The 21,344-nt window shown below is 41.0% G+C and overlaps 1 protein-coding gene and 1 long non-coding RNA gene across 6 annotated transcripts in view; one reads left to right on the forward strand and one right to left on the reverse strand.

Moving 5' to 3' along the window:
- The window catches only part of RCOR3 (REST corepressor 3), a 53,550-nt gene extending 44,693 nt beyond the window's left edge, over positions 1-8,857 (reverse strand). The window contains exons 1-2 of one of the 4 annotated variants that reach the window (XM_049634203.1): positions 8,493-8,849; positions 8,040-8,096 (exon numbers count right to left, since the gene is read on the reverse strand). In XM_049634203.1, coding sequence (XP_049490160.1) covers positions 8,040-8,096; positions 8,493-8,667 — 232 coding nt within the window. In that variant the 5' untranslated portion in view covers positions 8,668-8,849. Of the gene's footprint in view, positions 1-8,039; positions 8,097-8,492 lie in introns of all 4 variants that reach the window. The other 3 variants (XM_049634204.1, XM_049634206.1, XM_049634205.1) reach the window with 3 other exon arrangements.
- A 117-nt stretch (positions 8,858-8,974) lies between these two features.
- On the forward strand, positions 8,975-10,504 carry LOC125925312 (uncharacterized). Of its 2 annotated transcripts, none has more exons than XR_007458781.1 (2): positions 8,975-9,852; positions 10,186-10,504. It is a non-coding gene; the product is annotated as an uncharacterized LOC125925312 (long non-coding RNA). The 2 variants fall into 2 exon arrangements; XR_007458780.1 differs by having other exon boundaries at positions 8,975-9,618.
- The last annotated feature ends 10,840 nt before the right edge of the window (positions 10,505-21,344 follow it).

The following is a 21,344-nucleotide window of genomic DNA, read 5'->3' on the forward strand; positions in this document are numbered from 1 at the left end:
CTTGTGTATGAATATGTCATAACTGACTTTTATGAGGTGTTGATAGCTACCACCACTAATGGCAAGAATTCCAAAATTGTTCACATAAAACATTAACAGAATTCTCAGGTTCAACTGTAATCATTCATAAAGTTATAAGATATTTGGAATAAACAACATTCACTTCCAGGGGTAAAGAACTACTACTACAATCTCAAACTAGAGAAGTTATCTATCCAACAATAATTTAATATAGTTCAGTAGTTTTCAATTTTTGGAGAATCATTACACATCACTACTGTATATTCAATCAACAAATTATAGTTAGAGAATGATATATGTGATATATATGAAGCTAAAATTGTTGAAAAAATATATGTGTTTTACTGTAAGGAAAAATTAAGGATGGAGAAATCTGAAATGAGGGAACACTACCAAAGTAGTAGAAAAACCATAATTACAAGTGAATCGAAAAGCAAAACCTACTGCATTTTGTCATAAAGGTCTTCAAAAAAAGGTTTTTTTAAAAATCTTTATTCATTTTTGAGAGAGAGAGACACACACACACAGAGTGCAAGCAGGGGAAGAGCACAGAGACAGGGAGACACAGAATCCAAAGCAGGCTCCAGGCTCCGAGCTGTCAGCACAGAGCCTGACGCGGGGCTCAATCCCACGAACTGTGAGATCATGACATGAGCCAAAGTTGGATGCTCACCCAACTGAGCCACCCAGGCATCCCTGTCAGGAGTATCTTTAATAAAAGAGGACAAAAATAAAAGCTGAAAATTTACAAAAATGCAAGTTAGAAGTACATTATGAAAAATTCATATTCAATGAAAACAAATTCCAGGTTTTTTTAAAAAAAGACTTCAAAAGTAAGATCTAAATTAAATTTCTAACCACATAAAATACAAACACAAAAGCAAAACAGGCAGCCACTTGATGGAAATAAAACAGACATGCTATCTAAGTGTTAGAAACCTTTTATCTACTGCTATTTCTAGTGAGTATTCTAAATTTCAAATCTTTAACATGGCACTGATCCTTTTTCACAATGGATTATGACAATAAGATAATTTAAATCCTACTTAATAGAATAAGGAATGCAACAAAGGTTTCCATAAGTCTCAAGTCTTAAGAGCACATCATGCTTAATATTTAAACATATTTCCTTGCATTTGATTCTTGCATTAAAGAAAATCTTAATTAAAATATCTTCCTGAAATGTCTCTCCTTACACAGATATAAACTTTTTTTTTTGTATTTTTCCCTATGAAGAATAACAGTTAAGTTTCCAAAAAAATTCTTAGCACTGTAATTAAGGGCCTGATCTGACAAAAACTGACATCCAAAATGTGAGGACTAACAGCTTTTCTAATATGGGGGTAGGGGGGTGGTGCTAATAAGGGAGAGTAATCATGTCTGGTAGTAGAGAATGCCTAATTAGGCATTTCACAATGTTCTTTTCCTAACCCTTGAACTAGACTTCACCATTTTCAATCATGTATGTGTCAACTAGGCTTAAGAGATGATTGATGTTCATAGGAAATGAGATATTTTAGCATAATGGTTAAGAGTGTAACCATTATACAGCCAGACTCCAAGTTTGAATCCAACCTCTGCCACTTCCTAGCTTTATCATCTTGGGGAAATTTATCTATGCTGCCTGTGCCTCAGTTTAAACTCTTCTTTAAAAACATGGATAATGAGGGTTGCCTGGGTGACTCAGTGAGTTAAGTGTCCGACATTGGCTCAGATCATTATCCCGTGGTATGAGTTCAAGCCCTACATCAGGCTCTGTGCTGACAGTGCAGAGCCTGGAGCCTGCTTCATATTCTGTGTCTCCTTCTCTCTCTGCCTCTCCCTCCCCCTGCACTCTCTCTCTCTCTCAAAAATAAATAAAACATTAAAAAAAAAAAAAGCCACAATGATGAGAGTACCTACTTCGTAGTATTATTTAAACATTAATGAATTATGGGGCACTTGAGTGGCTAAGTCAGTTAACCGTCTGACTTTGGCTCAGGTCATGATGTCACGGCTTGTGGGTTCAAGCCCCCATGTTGGGCTCTGTGCTGACAGCCCAGAACCTGGAGCTTACTTTGGATTCTGTACCTCTCCTTCTCTTTCCCTGCCCCTCCACTGCTAGTGTTCTCTCTCTCTCTCTCTCTCTCTCTCAAAAATAAATAAACTTAAAAAAAAATTACGAATTAATGTATGCAAAGTACCCAGCATCTAGTAAGCTTTACCTAGGACATTTCTAAGCATAAGCATATGCTTATTGAAAACAGTTCTTTCTTGAGTTCCCTTCTATCTCTGAAACGGGTTCTAGTCACCGTATCAATCAGATAACAACACAAATGAACACAAACAGCTGATGCCTTCTCTCACCAACACCTTGAAAATGAGATTGGATAGCTGAAGTGACTAGCAACTCAGACCTGACTCCTCTCCTACAAAAGAAGAGGAGAAAGTAACTTGTATTATTAAAAACAATGTACCCCGCAGGATGCTTTGCATCCCATAAAGTTTTATCCTTTCCATTATAAAAGGTGAACAAAAATATTAAAAGGACATAAACTCAATGGTTATTTTTCTTTTATGTGTACTAATATTTAACATTATATCCCCAAACTGTCTGGTACTCAGAAATAATACTGAGAATCAAACTTGACTCACCACAAAATAATCCAGTCTTAGAAGTATCCTATCTTCTAAAGAGATGAAAAAACAAATAGAAACCTAGACAGCAAGCTACCATCATGTAAAAAAAACTATATAGTAGCAGGACAGTTCTCAAAACAAAATTATTAAACAGTTTTTAAAAGCATGAAACACTTAAAAACTTAATCCTTTTGAAATGTTTTAGATATCCTTAACTGAAGTTGATAAAGTACATTTATGAGACCAACTGGGAAAAACCAACAACTAAAAACCAAAGGTATAATTCTGATAAGCCAGGATTTCGACATCTATAGGAAATTTCAAAATAGGTACAAAAATAAAAATCTTCTATTTCTTCTCAGATTTAAGACATTTAAAATAAGGATTTTGACTGAAATCCTGGGATACATAGTCTATATAAAGAACTTAAATCCTGGGGTGCCTGGGTGGCTCAGTTGATTGAGCATCCAACTCTTGATTTCAGCTCAGGTCATGACCCCAGGATTGTGGGATTGAGCCTCACATCAGGCTTCATGCTAAGCATGGAGCCTGCTTAAGATTCTCTCTCTCTCTCTTTAGGGGTGCCTGGGTGGCTCAGTTGGTTAAGTGTCCAACTTCAGCTCAGGTCATGATCTCATGGCTTGTGGGTTTGAGCCCTGCGTCAGGCTCTGCGCTGACAGCTCGGAGCCCGGAGCCTGCTTCAGATTCTGTGTCTCCCCCTCTCTCTGCCCCTCCCCCACTCATGCCGTCTCCCTCAAAAATAAACATTAAAAAAAATTTTTTTTAAAGATTCTCTCTCTCCCTCTCTCTCCCCCTTTGCCACTCCTCCCCATTCTCTCTCTCTCTAAAATAAGAATTTAAATACTGAGAATATTAAGACATACCAAATATATATTTTTAAAAATTTTTTAACATTTATTTATTTCTGAGACAGAGAGAGAGACAGAGCATGAACAGGGGAGGGGCAGAGAGAGAGGGAGATACAGAATCTGAAACAGGCTCCAGGCTCTGAGCTGTCTGCACAGAGCCCGACGCCGGGCTCGAACTCACGGACCGCAAGATCATGACCTGAGCTGAAGTCGGATGCTTAACCGACTGAGCCACCCAGGTGCCCCCATACCAAATATTTTTTTTTTTTAATTTTTTTTTTTTAACGTTTTTTATTTATTTTTGGGACAGAGAGAGACAGAGCATGAACGGGGGAGGGGCAGAGAGAGAGGGAGACACAGAATCGGAAACAGGCTCCAGGCTCCGAGCCATCAGCCCAGAGCCTGACGCAGGGCTCGAACTCACGGACCGCGAGATCGTGACCTGGCTGAAGTCGGACGCTTAACCGACTGCGCCACCCAGGCGCCCCACCAAATATTTTTTAACATTCTACAATTTATAGATTTAATTCACCACCTTCAAACTGGGATAAACAAAGACTTTCCAAGGAGTACATGAGCATAAATAGATTTTATGGGAATCAATTTTCCCTTTAACTTCCCTATGTTCCCTTTCCCACAAAATCTGCCTAAGAACTCACCTGCAGTCTAAGCTGTATGCTCATTCTACTCTGACCCTCTTCACAAATACCTTCTCTCACTTAAAAAAGCAGCTCTCACCCCCTCCCACATCTGACAAGAGTATACTGCCTAAAATCTTAAACCTCCATAGTGCCAAACAAAGGGTGTTTGCAAGGCTCTCCTTTACTCAAGGCATCATAGCTATTACAATTTCAATCAATTACACAATAATTGTAATCATTCAAATCAGAAGAGACTTAACACTTAGAACCTTAAGTTCACAAGAATACATATTACAGTGGTGGAGATCAATAAAGCACTTTCAAGCAAAAAAATATAAAATCCTGTGGGGAAAATGCACGGAAACGATGTAAAAAATAAGAAGGAAAAATGTAAACTTTCAGACTGTGAGCGTATTCATTCTTTTTTTTTTTTTTTTTTTTAAAGTAGGCTCCTCACCAAGTGCAGAGCCTAATGTGGGGCTTGAACTCATGACACAGAGATCTAGATCTGGGCTGAGGTCAATTGGAAGATTAACTGACTGCGCCACACAGGTGCCCCATTTCATACTTTTTATAAATAGATATTATCATATTACTGCAGTAAATTTAATCTCATACACTTAAAATAAGGTATAACAACTTTATTTCAAAGTGTTAATATTTTCAATACACTGGAGATAATGTTTTTCAACTATTTAAACACAGCAACAAGTGATAGATGTCAAAAATATGTAAGAAAATATTTTTTTTGAAAATTCTTTTATGGATATACAAGCAAAACATCTGTAGACCGCTGCTTTATAGACATTAATTTTCACCTAATCTTATGATATAGTTAACATTATCTCCCATTGACACATGAGAAAACAAAGGTCTGGATACATCAGATGGGTCATCGAGGTCACTAGGCCCTATTAACTAAGAGGCATACAATACGATTTGAGGCTATAATCACCACAGGAAACTGCTCCTCCTTGATTGATGAATAGTCAGGAGGCACTAAATAAAAGTTGGGAAGACCTAGCGAAAAATCTAAAAAAAAAAAAAAAAGGCACCTAAGAAAATAATCAAATCCAATTAGTAAATTTTTATGAAGGTCTTTTTAGCAATGATCTGTTAATTAACATAAACTATTCCTAATCTCCTATATTCAGTAATTCCAACTTAAATCACACTTCTTCTCATATTTTTTAAAATACCCATTTTAGTAAGTCATTCTGTGTTTGATTTCTACCATCACTATCATCTCCCCCAATAAAAATATCCTCCAGACACACCCGAATCCTCTTTTAATTTTCCTATATTCTGATCATAATAATCTTGGTAGCTAAGGAATTTTTCTTCCAAATAGCTTGCATGGTTACTGGTGAATAAACTCTATGAAGTGGTTAACAAGACTAAAGATGATGTTCTGAAGAAGAGAAAAGGAGACAGGAAATGACCATTTCTCAATTTCTATCATTAATTAATGAAGATCTCTTTTCCTTTTTCCAATGAAATGTTTTAATTTCTCAGTGAATTACATTGAATTGATATGAAGTAGAAACTTCACACAACAGTACAACACTCAGAATAAAATAGACAATGGTACTATGTTGAAAGGTGTAGAGGTTCAATACTTCCTCGTAAAAAGTATCTAACAACTGATAATCTTCATGTTTGACAAGATTTGCTTACGATGGCCATAGAAAAGTCCACCTAGGTTTAAATGATAACTGGTTTTAGTTGTGTCCTTGGGCTCAGTATTCTTCTGCAGATGATTAAGGAGAAAACGTCTAGATGAGGTTTTAAAATAGGACATATATCCTTATTCTAATAAAGAGTATCAATTGTAACCTAAGTAAATTGAAAATATGACTAAAAAGCAAAAAACAAAACAAAAGAAAAACCTTTACAGTGGTCTATGCCATGGCATGTATAAATGGGTTCCAGCGAGAAGCCTGGGTTTTACACACAAGACCACCTAATCTACCTGTGTACAGCTGTCTATGAAATATAAACCTACCTAATGGAGCAAAAAGATAAATGTTTATTAACTTATGAACAGTTCTGACTGTTGAGTTCTAATCTGTAAGTAAGTTTATCATTTCCCCAAAAAGCAGAGTACCAACGAAAGCCCCAAATCAGAAAGGTATAAGTGTATGCAGAATTATTCTTCCTAATTATGAAATTTAACCTTTACTGAATAACTCCCACATGCCCAGTCATGTATTCCTTATAAGAATTCCATGAAGTTTTTTTATTTCCATTTTACAGCTAGGAAACTAAGGAACAGGGAAGGCCACTGGCTTGCTCAGAGCACAAAAATTAAACAGCTGGGAACTGAAATCAATGTATCTTAAGCCAAAGCATGCTTTTTCCAAATGTCAATCCCTGAGGCAGCATAGTAATGTGAAAGTGTCATCCACCTACTAGTTGCATCAATAAACAAAATTAATTTCACAAAACATTTAAAATTATTTAAGCCCACCAGCACACACATTTGATAGCTTCTGAATAAAATCTATTAACAGCTATGTCATTTAGAAGGCAACCCAGATCTAGTGAGAGCTCTTGTATCATTGTTTTTACCTACTGAAAAACAGACTGCTTTGACAATCCTTTTAACACTCATTATTTTATCCTCTCCCCTGGGACAGGAGGAGCTGCTATCTAAAACTCTTCAAATGGTTGGTAAATAGTTCGCATTGCCGTAATGGGCAGGGGAAGAACGATAATACCCATCTACACCCTATAATGAAGCAAACAAGCTATACCCCCTCCCCAAAATACAAGTAAGCCATATTAATTAATATCTAACACAGAACTCGAGAGTTCGACACAATGTTATTATAAGCGGGCAATGGGCAAAAAACTGATCAACTGTAAGGGAGAAGGGAAGAAAAAAAAAAAGAAAAACAAAAAAGAAAAACAAAAAAATGAGAGAGCTCCTTCAAAGTCTGTCCAAAGCCTGCACTGAAGAGGGTCTGGGGTGGGGGGAAGGAAACCCGCTCCACTCCGGGAGGCTCCAGCAAGGGCGCCTCCATATGCGGAACTCTCGCCCAATCCCCGTCCAGACTGAAATCCCGTGACCGCCAGAGAGCCTGTTTGGAGAAAAGTAGACAGGGAGCCCGCAAGCTGGGTTGGCAGAGGACGCTGGAACCTGGCTGCTCGGGAGAAAATGTCTCCTTGGCAGCTGCAGCCACTGTCCTGTGGTCTGACTTCCCAGGGCTGGCTCGAGGGCGAGGTGTGCCTCTGGCTTCTCCCCACCCCCTTCCCCCATCCCTTTCTCTCCGCGGCTCCTACACTCCGCAGAGCTGTCTCGACCAAAGCTACACCACCTAGCCAAAAAGAAAAAAAAAGAAAGAAAAGAAAAGAAAATCCCGTGTGAGCGCGGGTCGGGCAGGGCTCGCCCTCGGCTTCGGCCGATGACAGCAGCCCCCGGCATCCGCCGCCCTTGGGGAGCGCGGCCCTCCGCTCCCCGGGGCCGGCGGTGTGGCAATTGACATTTGCATGGCTCTTCCACACGCAGCCCGCACACCCTCTCTTCCAGCCAGCCCTCGGCCCAGGAGCCGCTCCTTTCCCAGCCCCGGACCCCCGAATCCGCCGAGGGCCGCCTCCCTCTGCTCTCTCCGACCTCGCCCCAGGCTCATGGGGGCAGAAAGGCGATGCCACCAGCGGGCAAGTGGCCTCCAAAGGAACCATGTTAACCTTGCAATGCACACATCTGCCCACACGCCCTGTGTCACAGCCCTGCCAAGCCTGACAGCCTCCCCGCCAGATGCCTGCCCATCCCAGCCCCGCATCCCCTCCCAACCGCACACCCGGACCCCTACCTCGCCCGCCCTTCCACCCTAAGCCATTCCCAGAAAAGGGGAGAAAGGATTTTGCTTAAAACAAATATATCTACCTGGATCAAATTCAGGGATCCGAGCTTGGTATTCAGCTCCGACTCTCATCCCAACATCTGCAAAGCAATGCCAAAAAGAAAAAAAAAGAGAGAGAAAAAGAAAAAGAAAAGAAAGAAAAGAAGAAAAACGAAGAGACACTTAATAAAATATAAAAATTGCTGGAGGGAGGAAAGAAGAGGCGGGTGGATGGGAAGATATTAACTCCGGGCACTCCGGGAGATGGCAGCGGATGGGGGCGGGGAGCGGGGGGGGGGTGGCGAGGGCGGAGGATTGGTCGAGGGCGGAGGGACGGGGGTCGTGGGGGGTGCTGCTGCACTGCACCGGGAGTTCGAGGCTACCGCAGCGCCCGGGCTCCGAGGGGAGGGAGGGCGGGAGCGCGGCGAGGGGAGGGGGCTGGGGGAGGGGTGGAGGGAGAGGGGCAGGCGGGCTGGCGGGGAGGAGTTCGAGGCTACCACCGTGCTCGTCGTCGCTGCTGCAGCCGCTCTCGGGCTCCGAGTAGTGCAGCCCGCCGTTGGTGGACGAGGCGCCGCCGCCGCCGCCTCCGCCGCCCGCCGGGCTCTTGGCGCTGCCGTTGGCCGATCGGTTCTTCCCCAGTAACTCGGGCCCTTTCTCCATCATGCCGGGCATGGTAGAAGAGGGGAGGGGGAAAGGTGAGGGGAAGGGGTAGGCGTCAGGGTGAAGGGGGAGATGGCTTACGAGTGAGGGCGGGAGGGAGAGGAGGAGGAGGAGGAGAAGGAGGAGACGGCGGCGGCGGCGGCGGCGGCGGAGGCGGAGGAGGAGGGTGTTAATACGGAGCCGCCATAACCGCCCCGGTCCGGCAGTAGCGCAGTCGCCTCACAACAACCCGCCCCGGCCCCGCCTCTCTCCCCTCCTCCCTCCGCCCGCCCCGCGCAGTCCCCGGGCGCCCCTGTCGGCCGCGCCGCGCTCTACGCCGCCGCCGGTATCACTCCGCCCCGCAGGGAGGTTCCGGCCGCAGGGCGGGGAGGGGCGGAGGGGAAGAGGGGGAGGGGCGGGGAAGCCCGGCTCGTCGACAGCCCGGGCAACCCCAACCGTGCGCTAATAAAATCGCCGCAGAGGCGCGGCCGCCTCTCGGGCTTCCTTCCTAGGGGGCGCTCTGGCGCGCGGGCGCAGGCAAACGCGAGGGCGTGGGACTCTTTGCCCTCTTAGGGCGGAAGGAACGCGTCCAGTCTGAGAAAGGGCGGCCGCGACCCGAGGCGCCCGAGTCAAAGGAGCGGCCCCCCTCTCTCCGAGGGGGTTGGGGGTCCGGACGGCCGGGCGGGTCTCGGCGGGAGCCTGGGCCCCTTGAGAGACTGTGGCGGTGCGGCTGCTCGGTTTCGCGGCTTCTCCGCCGCCGTCGAGCTGGTGTCGCGCCCTTGCCCGCCCTGGAGTCGGACTGTGTAGCGGGGCGCCCTGCGAGTTCCAGGCCCAGTGGGCCTGAGTAGCAGACGCGGTCATGGTTATCTGGACGCTGCAGTTATTGTTTCTGAATCCCGGAACTGGGGCCTGACTCCCTAGAGAGACCGAGGGTGCCGAGATGAGTTTCCACTGCTGACCAGTGCAGCTGTATTTTGCTAAAAGGTGTTTTGGGGTGTTTTTTTTTTTTTTTCTAACCTTTCCCCCGTTTTCTCTTCTCACCTTTTTATTTTTACCCATTTTTCGTCTTGCTGTTTTTTCAGTTAGAAGTGGGTGCTGTCAGTGGTGAAATAAAATTAGGACCGAGGCCTTGTCCAGTTGGTGCTTACTCAGTCCGTGCTGACCCGTGGTCAGGGCTTGGAGCAGAGCTCTAAGGGAGGGCGGAGTCCTCCAGTAGAGGTGAGGCAAGAGCTGCATTCTGGCAGGGTTTCCAGCCTGGCAGGCGACGTGCTCTGTAATGCTTTTCTGAATTGGCTTAGCCAGAAGGAATAGGGAACTGCATATTTCGTTTACTAGATTTGAGGATGTCTGCTATGTGCCACGCTGTCTGGCATTGGGAGCGATTTATGATTTGCTTCTCTTATCATTTACTTACTGTTTTTGCTGAGCAGTAAGAATTGAGGACTTCCTGTGAACATCTAGCATGCAAACCTATGCAAAGCAGTATTTGGGATCCATAGGTAAGGTCTTCTCCAAACCCTTAAAGATTGTCTTGTATGAATTCTGTTATAGGTCAATGCGGAGTGGATCAAAGCAGAAATAAGCCTCTCTGGCCAGCCCAAGACTTCACTGAAAGCAGTAACATACCTAAAGCAGGAATGCCTCAATCAGGAATTTAGCCAAGAAACAAACAAACAAAAAAAAGCCTGGGAAGTAAATAATTTGGCAAGATCCCTGTCTAAAGGGAAAGTCTCCTGAGCAGGTACAAAACCTATCTTGTTCTGATAGTGGAGGTAGTTTGCTCTATCAAAGTTTTATGTGATTCCATTAAGTCATACAACTAAACCTATTATTCTTTTACTTTTCTCAATAAGTGCAGGTCTGAATATTATTTTAATTTCCATGTGGTTTTTCTACAATGAAAGAACGGCTTGGCCGAATGAAATAAATAGCCATTTCCTATGACAATTACATTTTTCACTGTAAATTAATACATTGGTATTTTTATTTTTATACACAAGCTTCTAATGAACATGATTCAGCATGTATGGTCCAGTAATGCAAAGGCTGGACCCTGAACTAAGTGAATTCACAAAAGATAAATACTGCTCTGAGGCCTTTTGGCCAGCATGTTTTCTAACTCCCCAATTTTGCAACACCTTCCAACCTCTTTTGCACTGAAAGGAATTTCTGCATACAGTCAAGGATTAAAACATGGTGAAGAGGGGCACTTGGGTGGCTCAGTCGGTTGAGCGTCTGACTTCAGCTCAGGTCATGATCTCATAGTCCATGAGTTCGAGCCCCACGTTGGCCTCTGTGCTGACAGCTCAGAGCCTGGAGCCTGTTTCAGATTCTGTGTCTCCCTCTCTCTGCCCCTTCCCTGCTCATGCTTTGTCTCTCTCTCTCTCTCAAAAATGAATAAACATTAAAAAAAATTTAAAAAGAAAAAACATGGTGAAGATTTGGGGACTTTTGTAACTTATTTCTAATTATTAGTAAAACCCTTAAAGAAGATTCTACACTTTATTTGAGTAAAGCAAAGAGGGCAGAACAAGGGCATTCCACTCTTAGGAAAAGAACCTCAGGGATGGGGGCTTTTCTTTCTATTCTGCCCTTGAAGAAAAGGAAAGCACCTGAAGCTGGCCTGGTTCTGAAGAATAATATTAAGCCTTAAAATGATTTCCCAACAGTTAACAAGAACAGTATTTTAAAAAAAGGAAAAACCTAAGAAGAAAATCTTGGGGATGTTTGTATCATCAAGGAAGAAAAAAGCTTTAAGAAAGCATTAATAAATAAGGCCCAATGATGCAGAATCATGAGAAGGGTTTAAGAAAAGGCCTCTCGATTCGTTAACTAGAATAATGTTAGTTATTTTGTTTGGCTGCTTTTTTATTTAAAATTTTTTTTACTATTTTCATTGTAGTTTAAACTTCGAATAGATGATACTTTCTCATACTTCCAAAACCAAAAATTGTAAGAGGAGGGGCGGCTGGGTGGTTCAGTTGGTTGAGCATCCAACTCTTAATTTTGGCTCAGGTCATGATCTCACAGTTCCTGAGACCAGTCCCTGAGTTGGGCTCTGCACTGACAGCTTGGAGCCTGCTTGGGATTCTCTGTCCCTCTTTCTCTGCCCCCACCTGCTTGCACTCTGTCTTTTCTCTCTCTCTCTCTCTCTCTCTCTCTCTCTCTCTCTCTCAAAAACAGACATTAAGAAAACAAAAGATATAAGAGGAAATACTTAACTATTGTACTGGACATCCAGCAATTGCAAAAAGGCAAGGGAAAAATGTATAAAGATAGGAAAGAAATATATAAATCTGTTATTTGGAGAAATCTTGATAGTCTGTAAGTAAAGTTATAATCTATAAACCTTTAGTATTAATAATAAATTTAGTGAATTGCTGGATACAGTCAGTATATAAATCAACTATATATTTTTTTTTTTTAATGTTTTTTTAAATTTATTTTTGAGAGAGAAAGGAAGGGACAGAATGCGAAGTAGGCTGCAGGCCCTGAGCTGTTGGCACAGAGCCCAACACAGGGCTTGAACTCAGGGCTTGAACTCAAACCCTGAGATCATGACCTGAGCCGAAGTCAGATGCTTAACTGACTGAGCCACCCAGACACCCCATAAATCAATTATATTTTTAAATACTAGCACTAAGCAATTAGAAAATGAAATCTTAAAAAAGTGGTTAACATACAAATGCATCAAAGATATCAAATACCTAGTGTATTAGCTTCCTATGACAGCTGTAACAAATTACCACAAACTCGGTGGCTTAAAAAAAACTCCTGTCATATTTCTGGAGACCAGAAGTCTGAAATCAAGGTGTCAGCAAGGCTGCACTCCCTATAGAGGCTTTAGGGAGAATCTGTTCCCTGCCGTTTCCAGTTTCTGAGTTCTGCTGGCATTCCTTGGTTTGAAGCCACATCACTCCAATCTCTGCCTCTATCTTCACATTGCTTTCTCTTCTGTGTGTGTCGTGAATTTTCCTCTTCTTCTATTACATAAAGACACTGATAGCATTAGGACCCATCTGGATAATCCAGGATCATCTCCTTGTATCAGGAGCCTTAACTTGATCACATCTGCAGAGACCCTTCTTCTAAATAAGGTAGCATTTACAGGTTCCACAGATTAGGACCTGATATTTTGGGGGCACCATTTAACCCATGACACTAAGGAATAAATCCTAATGAAAAATATATAAGAACTATATACAGTAAAACCTTAGTTTGCGAGCATAATTCATTCCAGAAACATGCTTGTAATCCAAAGCACTTGTATATAACAGCGAATTTCCCCATAAGAAATAGTGGAAACTCAGATGATTAAATCCACAACCTAAAAATGTTCATATTAAAATGATTATAATACTCTAATATAATACAAAATAAAGAAAATGCAAAATGTAAAGGAAAATAAAATTAACCTGTACTTACCTTTGAAAATCTTCATGGCTGGTGTGAGGGAGAAGAGAGAGGAAGGTTACCGTGTAGGACGACTTTCCCTGTCACTAATGGATCACTGCTGTCTTTTGGCTCAATGGAATCTTCTTTGTTTTGTGCAGCTAAAATGAAGAACCTATCCAATGACACTTGCTTTTGACTCCTTTGGAGGATTTCGTGGAAATGTGACATCACATTGTTGTTAAACAGATTCATCACTAACTGCTACAGCCTTATTCGGGTGGTGCTTTTCTACAAAATTTTGCACCGTTTCACACATTTTACACATCTCCCTAATCTCATTTGAAGTGAGGGATTCTTCTGCCTTTTTCTCCTCTGCAGATGAGATGCAGACATAGACTTCTTATAAAATCTTACAGTTTCAGCCATTCGCATACCTCATTCATATTTCTCAATGATTTCATTCTTAACTTCCACTGTAATCATCCCTTTCTTACCACCTTTCTTTTGAACCTTTTTCTGCAGGGGAGTGGGCATTGTAAACACTCGCACGGATATTGACTACAGTATAGTATTAATAAACTCTTGTCATCTACTGTATTTAATGTAACTGACAAGCAGCAGAGAAAAGGGTCTATATCTGCAGGCAGCCTGACCTAGAAAAAAGCATTCCTAGCTTACTCTTATATAGAAAAGCAAAGGACTATCCACAGGTGCTTTGAAGTGACAAAAAATTCACTAGTGCCAGTTGTGACAACATTCTGAAAAATCACTGATTTCTGCCAAACACCACGTCTCATGTGACCAAGCATGGGAGATGATCACCCACAATCTCGCAGAGAGAGGGAGGGAGAAAAGAACCATTGGCTCAGTTGTGAACATGTGACATTTGGTGTCTCTTACTACTCGTATTGCAAGACGTCGCTTGTTTATCAAGTTAAAATTTATTAGAAATGTTTGCTTGCCTTGTGGAACACTCACAGAACAAGTTATTCTCAATCCAGGGTTTTAATGTACTGAAAATTATAGTATTGAGAGAAATTGGAGGAGGCCCAAGTAACTGGTTAGATACAGTATGCTCATGGATTGCAAGACTCAATATAAAAATGTCAGTCACTCCAACTGATCAATAAATTTAGTCTGATCCTTATTAGAATCCCAGCAGATTGTGTGTATGTCATTTGACAAGTTGAAACTTACATGAAAATTCAGAAGATCTAGAACAGCCAAGACAATCTGGAGGAAGAACAAAGTTGGAGGATTTATGCTACCAGGTGTTAGAAAGTAGATGGATGGAACTAAATAGAACTCGTGAACATTTTATGCAAAGGTGACCCTACTAATGTGGAGAAAACAATGGATGCTTTAATCAATGCTGCCAGGTCAATTGACTATGTGGAAAACAAAATACCTTGATGCCTACTCATACTAAAATAAAAAAACAAAACTCAATAGATTGTGGACCTAAAATAAAAGGTGAAACAATAGTGCTTTAAAAAAAAATTTTTTTTTTAAACGTTTATTTATTTTTGAGACGGAGAGAGACACAGGATGAATGGGGGAGGGGCAGAGAGAGAGGGAGACACAGAATCTGAAACAGGCTCCAGGCTCTGAGCTGTCAGCAGAGAGCCCGACGCGGGGCTCGAACTCACGGACCGTGAGATCATGACCTGAGCCGAAGTCGGACGCTCAACCGACTGAGCCACCCAGGTGCCCTGAAACAATAGTGCTTTTAGAAAATACCATGGGTTATTGTCTTCATAACTTTGGGTAGTCAAATTATTTCCTAAGCAGGACATAAAAAAACATGAAAATGTTGAGGATTCCAGAAAATAGTATGGGGATTGCCTAGCTGGCTCAGTTGGTAGAGCATATGACTAAATCTCAGGGTTGTGAGTTTGAGCCCCACATTTGGGTGTGGAGATTGCTTTAAAAAAATCTTAGTGTAGGAAATGTAAAGGATCTTGAATTATGTCAGGAAACTACAAATAATTTTGTATTCCTGGAGCATGGAGTGAACTCAGAATGAGCCTAGAGAGGCAAGGACTGAACCACATAAAACCCTTGATAGTATTCAAAGGGTTAAGCAATTTATAGACCATGGAAAAGTATCAGAGGGATCTAAGCAAGAGAGTGATTTAGTTCAGTTGGTATTCTAGGTGAAAATTAAATGTGGCAAAGAAATCAATTAGGCTGTTGAATTAGGAAATTATGAGGTTTCAAATTATGGCAGTGATAGCATGAATAGAAGTGGGGACTGATGAAAATATTTAGGAAGTAAAATTAGCAAAATTTGGGGATTGGTTGAATATGGAAATAAAAAGGGGATAGAGGAGTCTAAGCTGATGCCAGGATTTTGGCTTCAGTGTCTGGGTGGATTGTGTCAACAGAGTTGATGGATACTGAAGGTGTATCAATTTGACAGACAAGGAAAATAAATTCATTTCCAGATATGTTGGGTTCTCAATGGGGAGATATCCAGCATGCAGTTAGATATATAATTAAGATCAGGAGTGCAGAAAGTGTTTTATTACCAATTGATTGTAGCTAACTGAGGTCATGAGACCTAACTAGATCTCACAAGAAGAGGATGTAAAATGAGAAGTATAAAGAGCTGGGAATGAAAGCAAATGAGCACCAATGTTGAAGGGCTATAAAGAGGAAAAGAAATCCATAAAAGAGACTAAGCATAAATACAGAAATAAGAGAACTCTGAGAGTATAACTTCCTGAAAGCAAAAGTATAGAGAGATCTGAATAGAAACAGGATCACCAGGACAGCAGAGAAGTCAGTTAAGATAAGGCAACAGTGTGTACAATGCTTCAACAAGTAAGAGAACATGAATGATTTTGGAGAGCAGTTTTACTGGGATCATGAGCAGAAGAACCAAACTGCAGTGGTTTGAGAAGTAAAGAGGTCCTTTAAGGAAATGGGAACAAGTAATATGATCCTACTCCAGAAAAGTACTCCTATGGAAAAGAAAAACACGGAAATACACTTAGCATCTTAAAGCCAAGTAGCTATAGAGTTATAGGCAAGAGTATGTATATATGTAATATTTCAAAAGTTGAAGTACCAGGGATGCCTGGGTGGCTCAGTTAGTTGAGCGTCCAACTTTATCTCAGGTCATGATCTCAGGGTTCGAGCCCTGCATTGAGCTCTGGGCTGACAGCTCAGAGCCTGGAGCCTGCCTGGGATTCTGTGTCTCCCTCCCTCTCTGCCCCTCCCCTTCTCACATTCTGTCTCTGTCTGTCTCTCAAAAATGAATAAACATTAAAAATTTTTTTTAAGTTGAAGTACCAAATGCTATTTCTTCCCTATTATCAGAGGGATATACACAGCTGGAACTTTATGCTAAGGAAAAGAGAGAATAAAGGTTATCTAGGTCTCTGTACATAGTAGATGCTTAATAAATGTTTGCTGAATTGAACAAAACTAATATCCAGACCATAGCAGTATGTATCTCCTTTCTAATAAACACACAAGTAAATATATCTGCCTTTATATGCTGAGAATATTTCTGAAAGTATATATAAAGAAACTTTACTATTGGGGAAGGGGTGTCACAGTCTGAGATGGAAGGGGGATTTTATTATTTGTATATTCCATTCACAGTTGGTCTCTTTTGCCATGTATATGTATTACTGTTCTGAGGAAATAAATGTTTAAAGAATCAATAGACAAAACAAAGATAAGTATAATTTTTAAAATAATGTAAAAGTAAAGTTCCACCTAATAGAAGCTGAAAAGTAGAAAGGAAGAGGAAAGATGGAAAGAGGATAGACATGTTGTCTTCATTTTACAAAAAGAAAAAAAAATTAAGCAGGGCGGTAATTGTGGACTACACCTTAATTCACCAACTAAACTAGGCACACAGGAAGGACATCAACAGATGTCCTATTTTATTCATACTATCAAGGCTTATAATGATTTTCTTTATGACACCAACTTTGCTGGAAAGTTTATTGGTTTTTGTACTCTTTCACTATTACTTTAGAACTGCCTGTCTCAGAATAGGTTTAACGCCAAAACGGAGTGAGATGATGCTGTGCAGCATTGGCCCAATGGTGGGGAGAGCCCAAACATTTACATATTTACCACAGGAAGGAGCTTTATGTTTTTGTTTTGTTTTTTGAGAGCCATAGATTCCTAAGGTGGGATGGGGGTGGGATCATATAATCTTAAAGAGCTGACAGGACATTTAGAGGTCTGGCAATGCCCTTTTTTTTTTTCTTCACTGCCGGGAATACTTACCATTTCTGAAGCTGCTCCTACAAACTCCATTTAAACAGATACAGAGACAGTAAACTGCAACACAAAGTAGATTATTTCATTTTTTAAGATGTTTGAATCTTAGAAAACCTCTTATTTCTCTCTTTTCTTCTTTTTTTTTTTTTACCCAAGGTTTAACTATATCTAGAAAACCCCCAAACAACTGTCTTAAACAAAATGAAAATTTACTTTTCATATAAAACATATCCAGAAGTAGGCAGTCCTGGGCTGAAATGACAACTTCAATGAAGGTGTCAGCGATCCAGGCTCCTTTTATCTCAGCCCTCCACCTTTCCTAGAGTATCACTTTTTCCCTTGTGATCCAAGATGGCTGTTAGACTCCAGGAAGGAGGAAGAAAGGCAGAAGGGCATACCCCTTAGCTTTAAGGAGATTTTCTAGAAGGACCGCATACAATTTATGCTGATATATCGGTGTTCAGAACTTAGTCACGTGGCCCACTAATTTCAAAGGAGGCTAGGAAATGTCAAAGTGCTCCACTAAAACTCAAGGTTCTAGTGCTGAGGATAAAGGAGGAAATGGGTACTAAAAGCCAACTAGCAAGCTCTGTCACACTAGTCTCTTAAATATTTGAAAAGAACAATCATGTCCCACTTCAGCTTCTTTTTCAGACTAAACAGCATTATTCTCTTTGAGAAATCTTCAATGATACTGTTTTCAGATCCAACAGCTTTTTTATTATCTTATTAAAATGCTCTCGTTTATACTTAAAGTAAGACACTCCCCCCCCCCCCCCCCCCCCCCCCATGTGAGGTCGAATTGGTGCAAAATCAATTGGAAATACGTTGGCCCCTTTGCACCTTTTTAAGATTAATTAATCTCAGGGGTGCTAGGTGGCTCAGTCGGTGAAGCATCCGACATTTTATTTCTGCTCACTTCAAGATTTCATGGTTGTGAGATCAAGCTCCTGGTTGGCTCTGTGCTGGGGGTGGAGCCTGCTTGAGATTCTCTCCCTTTCCTTCTGCCCCTCCCCCGCTTGAGAGCGCGCACGCGCGCGCTCTCGCTAAAAAACAACAAAAGACACATTAAAATTAATCCATCCTGAAATAAGCTTTATTGGCAATAACTGCACATGGTTACTAAATCTGGAGTCATCTCTATTATTGTTTAGCTTGTCTCTCTTAGACTCCAGGAGGTTCATTTCCCCTTTTCCCTCCTTCCCCTCCTGAGCAAATGAATATAAATGTATTGTCATTTAATTTCACCTGGTTGTTTTAGCTTATGTGAACCTTTTGTGAACTTTTTGAATTCTAACTTTCCTACTTAGCATATGACTTAGCTGTGGGCATTTGCACCTATGATAAAAAGAATTTCTCTTTCCAAAGCATAAGAGACTGTTAAAAACTGAGAACAAACTGAGGGTTGATGGGGGGTGGGAGGGAGGGCAGGGTGGGTGATGGGTATTGAGGAGGGCACCTTTGGGATGAGCACTGGGTGTTGTATGGAAACCAATTTGACAGTAAATTTCATATATTAAAAAATAAAAAAATAAAAAATAAATAAAAATTAAAAAAAAATAAAAAAAAAAAGAATTTCTCTTTAAGAACAGAAATAGTGTCAGGGGGCCTGGGTGGCTTAAGAGGCCAACTTCCGCTCAGAGTCATGATCCTGTGCCTCCTGGGTTCAAGCCTCTCGTCGGGCTCTGTGCTGACAGCTCCGGGCCTGGAGCCTACTTGGGATTCTGTGTCTCCTTCTCTGTCCCTCCCCAGCTCATGCTCTCTTAAAAATAAACATTTAAAAAAATTTTAAAAAATAGTGTCTTAATTTATATTCTCAGCATTGGGTACAGTCCTGTGCATAGTAGATTCTCAATATTTGTTTGTGAATGAATCCTGCAGTTAGAAGTAAAGTACATTTTCCTGAAGATTTTTTTTTTTTTAATTCTGGAATTGTTTATGAAAGGAGACTATGAAATCTCCCTGCCTTTTAAAATAATATAGACATTTATGTGTCTGGGACAATTATATTTGAACACATATCCTGACTTTTAAAAGTGGGAAGGTGATTTAAGCAGTTTTGCTAAATTTCTAGATCATACAAATATGATTTGGTAAAGACTTATTTGGCTAAATTAAAAAAAAATGAAAAGACTAGACGCTGACAAGTTTAAAGTTTATATCTTAACTCTGCCCCTAATCCATATTATCCTTTCCTTACACACTTCTTTCCCTAAGTTTTACATATTACAAAAAATAGAATTCACAAATCAAAATTTGTTTTCAATTGAAAAAGGCGTTTAAAGAACATATTCACTAAAATCAGTCTAGGATCCAAATTCTGAGCTAATTTGAAGATTTGGGGATAAGATTAGGGGCACCTGAGTGGCTCAGTTGGTTAAGCATCTGACTATGGCTCACGTCATGATCTCATAGTTCGTAAGTCTGGGCCCTGCTTTAGGTTCTGTGCTGACAGCTCAGAACCTGGAGCCTGCTTTGGATTCTGTGTCTCCCTCTCTCTCTCTGCCCTTCCCAGGTCATGCTCTGTCTCTGTCTCTGTCTCTCTTAAAAATAAAATAAGCATTAACAAAAAATTAAGATTTGGGGATAAGATTAGATAGGGCAACCTCTGAAATGGAAACAAACTAACATTAAATTCATTTGTGGAAATAACCCTAGAAAGTGACTTGAAAATGTTTTAGAAAAATGCTGCTCATGAAATTAGGGGGCTCCTAATGTATATTCTTATAGACTGGAGATAGTAATCTAAATGTAATGTATAGAATGATCTATAAATTTGGCACTTAGACCTTAATCACACACACACACACACACCAGTAACTGGCACATAGCAAATATTCAGATATTAATTATTATTATTAAATGTATAGATTAGAAATAAAATCAAAGAGCTTATTCAGAAAGAGACCAAGGAAATGGCACCCCAAATCTATACAATGTTCCTTTACTTAGAATACAATATTCCTAGAGGTAACAATACAAAGAAACAGGTTCCCTGAAGAAACCTGGATTTACTGGATATATACAGGATTTGTTAAAAGTAACTTACCAACTGTACTATGTTTAGTCCCCCTTTCCTTCTGGTTACAGGGTCTCTTAGCTACATCTTGATCTGATTTCATTACTTTTGGTTATCAGAATAATGTGATTCTATTTAGCATGGGCCAAATTTGTGGCTCTCAGGGCTTGCAATGGACCCTTATTGCTATTAAGTCTCTCTCTCTCTCTGTGTCTCTCTCTCACACCTACACACGCACACACACACATGCACACACACATACACACACACACACACACTCAAGTACACATCTCATTTCTCATCTCTCAGCTCTATTTTCTCTGTGTTTACCTTCATTCTCTGTTACTGCAAGAAGCCACTTTTAGATAGGAACTTCGTTTAAGCCTTATTAAATAGCAAGGAATGAAGGAGAAATGGGGTGCTTTACTAGACCAGTGGCTTTTCAAACCTTTTATAACCCAGTGCAATACAGATTATATTGTCAACCCAATAGAGACAGACATAAATGTGTATCAGTCAGCTGTTTCTGCATTATAACAACAAGAAAATCTCAGGGGCATGCAACACTAAGCATTTATTTTCGCTCAATGGTGTATATTGGTTAGGGTCAGCTGATCTATGCTAGACTCAGCTGGGTGTCATGGCTAATTCTTGGCAGCGTTTGCTCATGTGTCTGGATTGGTTGGTGGTTAGCTGACATAGGCTTCTCTTACTCAGGGGAGGGTCAGCCTTTTTGTTTTATTATGTTTTCAACTGACTGGACAAGGCTCACCCACATTAGAGAGAGCAACCTGCTTAATTCAGTCTAAGGATTTAAATGTTAATCTCGCCCAGAAACACCTTCAAAGGAACACTCAAAATATTTGACCAAATATCTGGGCACCCTATGGACCAGTCAAGTTGACACATAAAATTAACCATCACAGCCTTTTTATGCTTTGCTTTCCTAGAATAGTAATCGACCCCAATCTACCTCTTAGGTTACTCCTTCCCCACCCTCCTTCAGGAAGAAAAATCATTGTAACACTCTTGTTTCTGAAAGATGTATCAT

Source organism: Panthera uncia, chromosome F1, assembly GCF_023721935.1.
Source record: "Panthera uncia isolate 11264 chromosome F1, Puncia_PCG_1.0, whole genome shotgun sequence".
NCBI lineage: Eukaryota > Metazoa > Chordata > Mammalia > Carnivora > Felidae > Panthera > Panthera uncia.